Consider the following 12,899-nt stretch of genomic DNA (forward strand, 5'->3'; position numbering starts at 1 on the left):
AGACGCCTTGTTCGGCTATAATGTTATCGCTCCAACATCACACCGCCATTTTAAAATGCGCACACTTGCGTTGCAGTGCTTGAACCACCTGTGGTACGTCTGCGCTGACCTTCAAATATTTATCGTGATCGGTCTTCCCATGGCGCTGATGATATTAAGGTAAGCTTCTGTGTATCCCAGCGGGTACTCTAAAGCTTTCTTACACGCATATTTCCCGCATTCTTGGTGTGCTCTTCGACATGAAGTGTTTTACCTTTCCTTTCCACCAGGTGACTAGGAATCGCTCTTTAAAGCATACCTAAACCGATACGAAAATCTATTCAAAGCCGACAGCGAATTTCCGGGCTCATGAGCTCGTCGAAGCAGATGAAGCAAAGACACAGGATCTTGCAGAGACGATAGAATAAATGGGTAACCTCACTTCGTTCCAGTGGGCGTAGTGCGCATAGGAATAGCAGCTGCTCTACCATTTGTAGACCAGATGCTTTTGGTTGCCAAACATTGAAAGAGAAGAGCTAAGTTAGGAACCACGACAAATATTGTTTTTCGCTTGGCCAAGTATACGCCTGCTTGTGTGTACTATCGCGATCAAAAGTTTACGGGACACAAGTATGAGGGAAAAAATTATTTCAGCGCAATCACGTAATTCCGTTCCCTGAAATGCGTCAATGTATGAGGTAACGTGCATACTCTATCCGCTGGTAACACTGCCAAGCTACTGCGTAGAGAGGACGAGTCGCAATAAACACCTTTCCGAAAACACGCGTCCCGTAATATTTTGATTACGATTGTACCTACGTGCATCACACAGTCTTGTAAGTCGATAGAAGGCCACATCGCTCGTTGCAATTGTAGCTCCCAGGCTGCAGTGGTATACTCCTGTGTCTCTATTGCGGTTCAGAGACCTTATAAAGTGTAGAGGAAAATTTACTTTGCCTAGGGCTATAGAGCAGTAGGCGCTCAGCAGTGCACTCGTTTATACAGCACGAACCCAGCAGCTGGTCCGGTGACGTGAAGCTTCTTATCAATACTTATCCAGCTCATCCTAATAAACTGTGCAGTGGGGTCACTGTTATTCTACTTAACACGAAGTATTCGGTGGTGAAAGCTCCATGGACCACGTTCACGAAGTTTCTCATACGGCTTCCTTGTCAAGATGCGTTCGGGACACGCCTGGACCTTTAGCTTTCGTCTCGCCGTCGGGATTGGCCAGAGCACTCTCGAGTCCAGGTACGCTGTTTACCGTTTATGGAGACGTTGGCTTCTGAATAATTTACCATGAACTGTTAAGAGAAGGCGCGCAAACCGCGTCGTGTACCTGAACACTGTTTCTGTAACGCGACCGCGGAGCCACTCATTGAGCTGCTTAGATAGCACGACCCGTCAGTGTACTGTGCATTGTTTTCTTGCAGTTAGAGTACAAGATGAAAAATACAAACTCCAAAGCGTGAACGTAGCAATTCATTTGATATTATCAACAACCTAAATTTTCTGTGGTGCGAGACGTGCCGTACAATGACCAACTTTACAGAATTACTCTCGGTGGACGAGCTCGAATCAGTCTCAGATCAGTCTGTTATCCGGTGGCGACCGCCCATGTGCCGATCAAGGTGACCAACTAGAGTGTAGGGAAGACGCGTATCATAGTCGAGCCAAGGTTGAGGCATACCGATGGCTACCGAGAGGGTAGCTCACGTGCACGAAAATTGGCACGAAGCGACAACAAACGACAGAATTCGAAAACCTTTGGCCTTCTTTCCTACTCAAACGAGCATCCAGTCGGCCACAATACCGGCAACTTTAGCTGGTTAAGCCGAAGACGCCAGTTGTCGCAGTGACCTTCTGTCGCGCCGATAGGCACTGGACGGAATGATTTTCCGTGTGCAGATAGTGGAGCGCTTGCGGGCTCAGAAATGAACGCGGATGTCATTAGAATGAGCGTGCCTGCTGGCGAAGAAACCATATTTCGGCACTGTCTCAGACGTCAATGCCTTGAAATGCTAGCCGGTCTATCCAACGATCAAATTACTTCATTGGTAGCTCAGGGAGTAGATTTGAATTGCTGAGAGTGCTAATGTTCCCATTACTTGGAAATTGGGACAAGTGCTTCTAGTTCCCTTGGCTGCTCACCACGTGTTGCATGCCTTTGAACACACAAAACTAGCGCGTTGACATCACCTTTGATGTAAGAGGAAATAAGAATGACCTAGTGGCTGCAGAACAGAACGTAGGCACTTTCTTGAGCTACTCGGTACATGTTCATTAGGTAAACGCACAGCGCGACTGAGACGGGGCAAAAGAAGTAGACAGACACAGCGCTGTTAGCAGGTTTGCTGACGCACTTGTCTTGCTCCCGATGAATCATAAGCAGTTCAACGATTTCCCGCGTATGCTGGTACTTATGCTTGTACAGTATGGTTTCGGGCTTAAAGCAGGGATGCAGTTTTCGCATGACAGCCAATGTATGGCCACATTGCTTTTGGGAGGTGCACATTCAAGGAGCGGTCGTGTTCCCTCAGGCTGTCAGACAGCGCTGTGTCTTTCTACTTCTTTCCTCTTTTCTCATTCGCGCTGTGCCTTTACCTAAACAACAGAACGTGATTAGCCGCTATGCTTAGCTGCACTGGCTAGGCGCTGTCCCGCATTTCTGGCGATGTTAAAAGATGCAGCATAAAGCCTGCGAAGCGAACGCAAACCAGCATGATTTCAGTGACCGCTCTGGTCACAAAATTGTCGCCAGCTGGTTGTTTCAAAGAAACTTATGTAACTTATTTTCGTCTCGAATATGTCGTTAAGAGAATGAGCCAAATTTCCGGCCACAGTGAAATTTTTCTGCTTTTATTGAGTCGAGTTGGCCACCATGGGTCTTGGTTGTAGAAGCGATGCAATGTTTGAGTAAGTGAGTACACGCAATGGTCGTGCCATAGGATGGATGTTCGTCAAATGTAAGAAACATCACCTTCAGTCTTCAGTGCTCCACCTGAAGAAATGATGCTGCCGTTTGTCTGAGGCGCTCACTCCACAAAGAGGGCCTAAGCCTTTGGCGTTGCATAGATTTAGTTCTACAGATTTCAGCTGTTATCCAGAGATAGGATCGCTTATCCTATAACATAACACTGGACGGAGAGGCGTTAGGCAGATCGAAATGTTGGGAACAGAAGAATCATGAATTGCCGCCTTAGCCTTGATTTGAAAAGTAAACGTGGAAATAGACCAACGAGTTAGCAGTAAGGTGAAAATCGCGGCAGTTCAGGATCTCGCTCAAGGGAATGTTTTCCGCTTTAGATGAGGAAGACAATCATCATTGTGAAGTACGCATTCAAAGAAATCACGTGAAACTAATTTATGTTAAATAAGTTAATAAAGATGAATATCAAGGCAGGTCTTATTGAAATTGTGTTAAATTCAAATTACTTCTGTCAACGCACCGATTTCTTGTCCGTTCGATTAGCAACGATTTTCTTCCTATGAATTTTTCTTCGTGCCGCAGCGGTTGCTTATACGTCTGAGCATCTACCTCTAATTTCATCATATACCTCTCAACTTAACTCTCTACCTTGTACTATACTGCTTTTCTACCTTCCTTGCTGTGTTAGTGGTTTTGCCCGCCTGTTGTTAGTTCCACGGATCAAACTTCTTTGTGGAGCCCCCTTCTTTTGTTTTCGGGCCGCGTTTATTTCAAGTGATCTGACTGTTGCACGCGTGTGTTCCCAGGTATCCGAAAACTTCGTCCGTGCTGTCGTGTGCTGTGGCGCTGTTCTGTTGCGGCCTTACATCGTACCAGATCTATAAGTGGGGAGTCACATACTCTGTGACTCTGGGGACACATGACGCCAGGTAAGGCTCCAGAAGCTCCGCTTACAAGCAGCCTGCTTACGAATGCAGATGAACGATCATAATGATGATGATTATGGAATTTTATAGCGCAAGGGCGTCTATGTCAAAAGAGCGCCATGGCACAAGTTATTTTTCGATTACTCAAGGTGGGGTCAAAGACACATTTTCCAAGCATATCACCCCTTACTAGCCGAGCACCAGGCCAGGGGAAAGCTTGTACCCACTGTATCACCGGTGGGTACCCGGCGGCACTGGGGATCGCACCCCGCACCTCCCGCAAGCGAGGCGCATGCCCAAGCACTTGGCCACCAAGATCATGAAGCGATTTGTCGGGGTCAAATGGGCAGCATAAATTTTTCACGGCAGCAGGTATGTATAGCCCAATTAGTTTAAGATAACTAAATGCCTATACATCATACCTCCGGGCAGGTAAGGTTGTTTCGAAGATAGGGAAGATGAAAACTACATATTTTCAGCGTTTTAAACCACCAAAGAGCACACGTTATGCGCGAAAGTTCTTCGCGCCTTACATCTGCTCTCGATTATTAAGAAGAAACTGAAGGAGGCCAGCCACGTATAACATGCAGAGCATAATCGCGCTGCTTGCGCCGGCGGGCGACGCTACCGCATTTCTGACATTTTTGGAGGCAGCCAACAATACGCAAAGCCTTTGCAAGAGAAACGGTGCGAAGGCGAAGAGCACTTCTCCAACCGTATGGCACCGACCTCCCTGGCGGTCTTGCGCGCTGGTAAGAGGTCTTGCTTCGAAGGTTACGCCAGCGTGTCGCCCTCATCCCAGCGTTAACCTGGTCGTGACCGGCACAGTACCATGCCCCTTTCGGCGACTCCTGCCCCTTCAGTCCCGCTCCTGTCTGCGAGGCGGACACTAAGCGCTTGCTCTGGACCTGCCCCTCTTTGTGCGCCATCCGGCAGATACACCTACACAGGTCGGCCGGGGGGGAGTGATCGCCGGATATTGAAGACTGGGTATCTGGACCGCACCACTGGATTTTATTAGACTTCCTTTGAGAGCCCAATGTGTATCTATATCTGCCAATAATACTATGTCAGCAGGTACACTGTCGCAATAAAAAAAAATACAAATACGGCGCTGGCGCATAATTTTTACCCACAGATAATTATCGCTCAAAATGTACAGCTGCAGTATTCCTATGACTGGGGCCATTGTCACCGAGAAATCTTTGCAAAAAAACACGGAGATGCAGAAAACGGGTCAGAACAAAAACAGCTCAGCAAGCACATGTATTACATATGCCATTGAACGCTGCTAAACCACGCATAAAGAGTCAAACAAAGCAACGCATACAACAAATTACCAGGCCAGGACCACTATCAAGAGAAAGACGCACATTCACAACTGGGAATCTCAAGAAGTCAAGTTGCATTCGGCGAGCAATGCCAATTACAGAACGCTATGAATAAAACCGGTACAAAGGGCCAGAGTAGTAAATCAAGAAAAGGTAAAATCAATAAAAAATGACGTGAAATGAAATAGGCAGTAAATGCGTTCACAGAGAAGATAAATACAATCACTGGCCTGGAAACTGCGATGAGACTAGGAGGAGAAAAAAAGGGGGGCTCTTGGAGAAAAATTGAAAACAAACAAATGGATGGCATGCTTGCTCAGTCGTCGCCTACTTTGATCGCGTAGAAGCCTGCGTCATCTATATTACTGTTCAGTCTTTAGTTTCAAAGAAAATCAGACCCTGCAAGATCGGTGTGCAACCACGGTAATTGCAATGCCTAGAGATACTTCCTTTCGAATTATTGTGTACCCTACTTGATCATTAAAACATCACCGAGCTGGTTGTTGTAAATCGCCCTCGTGAAGGGTAGCTGACAGATGATACCCGATACACCCTTAAACAACCCTTCGGAGCGCTTTCTGAGCATGAGCCCTGTGAAAGGCTGTGAAAATTGAAGTCAAAAGTCGATTTACGGTAGCTGTGGGCACAAACAATCGCCTTGTCCACGTTTTTCGTGCCCCGCGGAGAAACGGGCCCACAGGCTACATTAAAAATCGACGAGGCATTTCGTTGGTGAACCGTCTTGACCGACGAGTAACACGCTTCTTCAAGCATTTGTATTCCTGTGCAATGCTCCTGGTCTCATTCGCAGTGCCATTCGTTTTCTAACGTGAAGCGGGCGTTCAAGCTTCGCCTTACAGTCGTCTGTGCTTTATGTAATCCTTGCATTTCCGTCGTACTCACAATTCCTTTGTTCTTGTGACGGAGATTTACGCGCGCTCGCTGCCGCGCTGTGTTTCCAAAAAAGCTCAACTGCAGCACGACTTGAAATCGACTTATTGCGTGTTAATGTGCCAGCATAGAACAATTAAATGACCCTCCGTGTCCAGGTGGTGGATGACGGCGCGTACCTGGAATTACGCAGGAGAGACGTATGATGAAGACTTATACTGTAGCTTCGATTGTGCTCCTCCAGAACGAAGGAGAAAAGGAAATGTCGGTAGCGTGGGTCACTCGCCAGATTTGGGATGGAAGCCGTCTAGGAGAAGGAACAGCTGTGATAAAATGGCGAAATGGCTTGACTGCGACGCCTGCAACTCTGCTACGTTAGCCTTTTTTTCCAGGAAAGTTTTCTCTGACCGCTTGCTTGTTCCCTGGACGATGCCTCGCAACCACCGGTGCCTAGCAGTACATTTCGCTTTAAGGGTTTTGGAGACCTTTAAACGAAGCCCGAAGCACATTTCACAAAAAAAAACTGCGAAATCTCTTGATTACCAGTTGGTACTTATGTGAAATCGCCAGCAGCTAGAGCTTTTCTAATGTCACTTTTATAGCGGTGTTGCGACCGATCAAAAATTTCCCCTTCGCACCTCCGAGGCTTTACATCTCTCTCGCCATTCATCGTCTGCTGGGAGCTACGTGCTTTCTCAGGCCCTCTGAGGAGTTCGGCCAGTGACCGCACTTTGTATTTTCTTTTCCTTTTTCTGGTGCACTGAAACTATAATTGCCATCTGCGAGGCGCACGACTCGGAGCGTCTTTTCTGCCTGCTCTTACCGCCGCTCTACCCCCGTTGGCCCCTGCCATTCGGGATGCAGAAAGGATCCAGCTGCCCGCTATGAAGTGCACAAGTATAATTGGAAATAAATTTTTCGGAGCAAAATCGCAAGCCCCCTTTCTTTGTGTAGATCGTTTTCTTCCGGTTTGGTTGTAGCTTTGCAAGTGATCTAAAATTGTGAAGCCATGACGGATGTGATGCTGCGACCATAGCCTTAGAGGTTTCGGAGCATCTGTTGATACCATGGTAAGATCGGCAAATGATTCCATGATGAGGGCCATGACAGCGGAGCCAGTATGGCTCGAAATTGTTTCGAGCTTTAACTTCTAATACGTAGAGGATCCACTTTGAGTATGCCCTGTGGTTAGAGTTAAATGGCAAACGCTCTGCTGCGCCCGAACGCGTCGACCCTCGCACGTTTTTAGAGAAGAGCGAAATACCAGGGTACGGTACCCACATTAGGGGTCGGCCCTGAAGGCATGCCAGGCGCTCTTTCGGTTCCTGAGGGGGTCGTACTTGCGCGACAGACAGAATTGACTCTGGAATACCCAGATCCTGAATTTATGCCCTTTTTCTCTTACATCAAGTTTTTATTTACCCTTTCCATCCTCCTCTCATTTCCCAGGTGTAGGGTAGCCAATCTGAACACTCTTCTGGTTAACCGCCATGTGTGCCCTCTTCCCTCTAATCTCTCTCACTGTTTTTAGCTTGAACTTGCAGGGCAGATAGAAGGGCACAGCGTAGGCGACGACGGTGCAACTCCTGCCAGCAATTCTATATAACTCTGCCAAATTGGCTTCACCCAGCGGGCTTGTTCGCGAAGTGCACAAGGATCCGTACTGCTACGGGCTAGTTGGTTTGTCATCATGTAAGGAAGAAGCGCGGAGACAGCAAGACGATGATGAAGCGCCTCTGTCGTCTTCATTGTCCTGTCTCCGGGCTGTTCCTGACCGTCATTTGTTCGTGAAGTTGGAGCTAAGCGATAATATCAATAGATTTCCTCTGAATTATAACAATAAAAACAGCGGAGAAGTCCCTGAAAGAGTACAATTTATTTCATGCACCCACTCACAGTGTCGAAAAGGACATTAAGAGAACAAGCCGTCCTTCAGCAACTTTTTTTTGCCCGCAGGAATGGTAAAATGGGAAGAAAACGTTGTATTGAGGCACATTCTCTAGCAAGCAAGTAAGAATTAAATGCTGAAATATTTTTCCTGTACTTTATGAGCAAGAAGTAAGGGTTCTTTAGAACCATTACATTAACGCCTACACCATATTTCGGTTTGCACGCAAAATATATGCAGCGACATCCAGTGATGTGGAAGCAAATTTTCCTTCAGTGTCACGAAGTCCTCCACGATGACATGGCTTCGGTGATTAACTCCAACCACACTTCTTGTTCGCTTTCGTAACAGGCAGCCGAACCAAAGGAATTATGAAGGCTTGGCGATTGCCTTATGTGAGAACCGCCTTCCTGCGACCAGGGAAAACTTGCACGTGTCAGGTCTGTCCATACATGACGGCATAATATCACACGCTTTCGTGAGCGTGCGGTGGAGGAAAGACCCGTTTTCGTTTCGACAGTGGGATAGGCGCAGAGCTTAGGAGCTCCATGCTGGAAACAAAAAAAAAGCGCTTCGATCGTGCGCCTTTGAAGGGTTACTGAAAAAAAATTTAAAAATTGAAGAATACGCTCGAAGTGCGCTCTCACAATGCAATTATGCCGAGATGTAGTCGCCGCTTTGTGAAAGTTTAAACCGATGGTTCAACTTTCGACACTGTGAGTTCGCGCTAGGTCGCCTTGTCAAACTAGAGGCGAAGACTGTGACGTCATAACACTCTCGTCAGCCAGGCAGCAGGCTCTGGTCACATGAAGTGCGTCGCCGCACATTTGTGGTACATGAAACCTTGTCCTGGCGGCTAGGAAATGTGCTCAACAGGCGCACATATAGGCGCGCATGCACGCACGCACGCACGCACGCACGCACATGCGCGCAGACACAAACAAACAAATTTGGGATAACAGGCTACGAGCCAGCGGCGTCAAGCGAGAAGTCACCGAAGACAGCAATAGACAGCCGACGTCAGCAATATACTAGGCTTTTTTCTTGCATGATCAACATTCAGTGGCAACAGCCGTTAAAATAGCGCTACGTCTGACGTAAAGGGCACAGTTTTGCTTGCGGAGATGACACAGAAATGCTGTTATTAATGCTGTTTAGTATCGATCATTAGGTAGTTCATCACTTCATGCGGTCCGACGCAATTGGAGGGTCATTACGTAGCCTTTACTGCCGCACTTCAAGCGGAACACGAAGAAACTGCACCTCCACTCCAGTCGGAAGTTGAAGAGCGCCCTGTGCGCAAACGTGAACGCACGCAAATGCCAACGCGCCAGTAATAATTCAACGTAAGTACAGTGAGCTCAGCGAACGAGAACGCACAGAACTCAGCGAAGCATTTAATTAAACAGTTGAGTAATCTAAGCAGCTCTTTGCCTCGCTAATAATTGACACTTTATGCGCGAGTAACCAACTTAACATTTTTCCAGCGTTGTTTATTCTATCAGAGTAGAAGTGTAACGCTCAAAACAGGGACAACGAGAAGAATTTTGTCGTGCTTTTTCGCACCCGTATCTAGCTGCTGTCAAAGTGAGAAAGCGCTGTTGATAAATTGGCGGTTACATTTAGTTATAGGCGCTGTGGTACTCAGTACAAGCAGACTTGCGATTGTTCGCTGTTTATTAGCGCTAGTACGAAAATAGCAGCTGCCTCAAGTCCCCTCCCTCTCGAACACGTAGCTGGCCTCGTCTGCTCTGCGTTCTTTGGAACCGCCTCAAGCTTTAGGCGTTGTCTTTGGAACGGCATGCTTAGGATTCTCAACACAGCTGCAATAACTGCGAAGTATCCGCGATAAATGAGCTCGCAGAAAATGAAGTCGCCATTCAAAGGCATCCTGGTTGGCCATGACGGCTGAGCACTAGCAGCAACGAATCTCATTTCTAGTCATCTGCCAGAAACGGCTGCGAAGGTGTGGATCAACCAATGACGCTGTTATGACAGCCTTGGGCGTAGCATGTTAACTAGAACTTGGCGCAAAAAAGACACCACGAAGGAAGGCAGACATAGGATGTCTGTGTTCGTACTATGTTTGTCTTCCTTCGAACTGTTCTTTTTTTGTGTGTGTGGTATGCGCTTCTTAAGGTGGACGACCAGCTCGCCCAGCAGAATGTTTTATTGAGCGTAGCAGTACCTTAACATTTTGCTCCGCCTCTGCAAAATGCTTCATTACGAAGACCGGCCGTGAGAAAGCGGCAAGTTTTACACAGGTAACTTTATCTCGTCAGCCATCTGCGTGCAGTTCGTGCGGAAGCAGCGGGGGGGGGGGGGGGTGTTGTGACGTCACATCTGCAGCTCCCATAGGAGGCCGCCAATTGCGGTGGTACAGTAGAAAATCGCAGAAAAGCGTATTTCTCATCATTTTTTCTGAACAAGCTTGTCGTATTCGTCAGTTTCAGCAGGCTGCATAATTTTGCTTCAGTATCCCTTTAATCCTGATTCAGTGGCACAGCAGTTGTACAGCCTTCTCTCTCTGGTCTGCACAAAAATTCTTTACTTCGATCGTGGTCACTGTGGTAAAAAGTGGCATATCACCGTATTAATTAATGGCCTCATTACTTGGAGAGGTCAGTGTCCTAACGTCACATTTTGGATATAGGCAACAAAAAGCGTAGATGTCGTCATGTTGACGTAATAGTCAAAAACGCCGAAACTTAGCATGAATCGTTATAGGTGGGAGGGTTCCTAACTTGAAATAAAGCGAGGTTTAGAAAACTTTCAGAAGCAGCTTTAAAGCAATGATGAGTAAGTTTGTGTCAAATAATTAATCAAACGAAGTATTTCGAAAGAAAGTCGCACGTGCATCGTAAAGAGGACACTTGAAGAGCCTTTTTGTTACCATGCGTCACGTGGATCCTAAGCTGGAACGCTACGCTCTTTTGTCATTTACAGGAAAGTGCATACTTACTGTCGGAGGGTATAACATAACATTCTGAGGCCATTATGAGGAGTGGCCTATAAATATACTAAATTTTACAAGGGTCGCCTCAGGCAGATGTCATTTGGTTTATCACAAAGCTTGCAATGTTACATGTAAACAAGTATCGTTTCGCTCTTTTCGAGCAGCAGCGCAGTTGAGAGTTCGTTCGCAAAAAGCGTATTATAGGTATCGATAACTGAGTACACCCAGAACAACAAACTCAGAAGAGATGTTTATTTACAAAGACAAAGAGGTCGGCCTGAGTTAGGACGATCTGGCCGGCTACGCTTCACTGGAGGAGAGGTGAAGAAAGAGAGGCATGATGGATGACGATGTGAGCAGAAGGTTGCGAATGCACAAGCACACCACATACACCATATATCACATATTATTACATGCGATGTATAAACTCAGCATTTTTTAGCCTTCATATTAGTGGCGAAAATCAAGTGCCGCGCATAATTTCACAGCTAATGGGGGTCGAGTAATCTGCAAAAATTTGCAAGCTAAAGGCAGAGCAACCAATATTGCGTAACCGTTTTTCAGCCCCAGGGCACCTCGTAACAACCTCCGCCACACACGAAACACTTTTCGCGTCTTCTTACGTCACTGCAAGAAGAAATAAAAGGGATATTGTCTGGGCCTGCACAGGGGGCGGTTTCTAAGCGCAGCCGTTCGGGCAGCAGGCTAATCAGAGGGGTACGTACGCCACGTGGACAAACCATACCGCAGAAAAGACCGCTCTCTTCCTCGTAAGGCGATCACCAAGGTCGCAGCCCAGCTGCTAGATGGCGATGCGGAGGCTGAATGTAATTCTTTGACACCAGTCGCCAGCCTTTCCTCGACTACTTTTATTTTTTCTTTGGGTGTGTGTGACTGAGAGCAAAGTTTTCCTCCCTAAGCTCCATTTGCCCCGAAGAGAAGGGCTTTCTCCTGGCCGGCATTCTAGACACGGGCTCCCGCGTTCTTTGTTCGCTTGTTTTCTGCATTTATAAGAAAATCGAAAGGCACGTACGCGCCACGGACTTGGCACAGTTTATTTTTCGTCTTTCCTGCCAAGCTATCGGTACGGTCGGCTATCGTTCGCGTGACGCGGTATTGGACGAATTGTCTCGGCTTCCGCGTGTTTTCTGGCTGGCTTCTACCGAAAGGATCACTTGCATAGGTGGCTGAGAATCTGAAGCTCCTCGATGCGTGATGCGGAGGGCGTGATGACCTCGATTAGAAACTGGCATCTGCGTCAGGATTGGGGTGTACGCGACAAACAAACCGCTCCTGTTCACGAGAGCCCCTATTTCGGTGCGTCCGGCAACAATCAACAGAACGCGATGTTCCCTCCTGTCTTTTCACAAGCACGCATCTCACCGCCATGAAGTCAGCTTACGCAAATTATGAACGATTTAGGTCAGCTGTCACTATAATTCTTCTACTGTGTCTTGCCCTTTAAAATCTAAAATACTAAACGTGCGGGAGGCGCTGACGCCACTCGTAATCCAAGAAGCGACATAGCTCAAGCAAACGTCGTAGGCGAAAAAGACAGCCTTCTGCTTGTATTGTGCATCCAAACGCAACGACAGTACCTGAAAAAATTAAAGGCGCGGTCGAGAGGGAAGCAATTTTTAGCGAATCCTCACAACGAGGCTCCTGATTCAAGTGTGGTCGAGGCGCAGACGAAAGACAGAGGCAGACAGGACAAGGCGTTAGCTAATATTTTAGAAGTTTTATTAAAAGGCCACACCGGCTTTTACGCAGAGACCAGCCGTAAAAATAGAAAAAACCCACAAAAGACATTAGAACAATGTCGTCTCTTTCAGTGTCCCTCTAGTTACAATATATACGCATTGTTTCCTTAATCCTTTGGTGACATTTATGTGTAACTGTGTCTGGTGGACTCTCAGCCATACCGCGCGCAATGCTGACGGCTATATAATGCGCATGGTACCGGCCTTCTCTAGTTTACGCGACTCAGCTATTTTATCTT

At 47.1% G+C, this 12,899-nt stretch overlaps 1 protein-coding gene across 1 annotated transcript in view; it reads left to right on the top strand.

Moving 5' to 3' along the window:
• LOC144115214 (nose resistant to fluoxetine protein 6-like) overlaps nt 1-12,899 on the top strand; it is a 53,109-nt gene that overhangs the window by 28,916 nt on the left and 11,294 nt on the right. Inside the window, exons 10-11 of the mRNA XM_077649492.1 lie at nt 77-159; nt 3,715-3,837. Coding sequence (XP_077505618.1) covers nt 77-159; nt 3,715-3,837 — 206 coding nt within the window. The remainder of the gene's footprint in view (nt 1-76; nt 160-3,714; nt 3,838-12,899) is intronic.

The sequence above is a fragment of the Amblyomma americanum genome, chromosome 1, assembly GCF_052857255.1.
Source record: "Amblyomma americanum isolate KBUSLIRL-KWMA chromosome 1, ASM5285725v1, whole genome shotgun sequence".
Taxonomy (NCBI): Eukaryota; Metazoa; Arthropoda; class Arachnida; order Ixodida; family Ixodidae; genus Amblyomma; species Amblyomma americanum.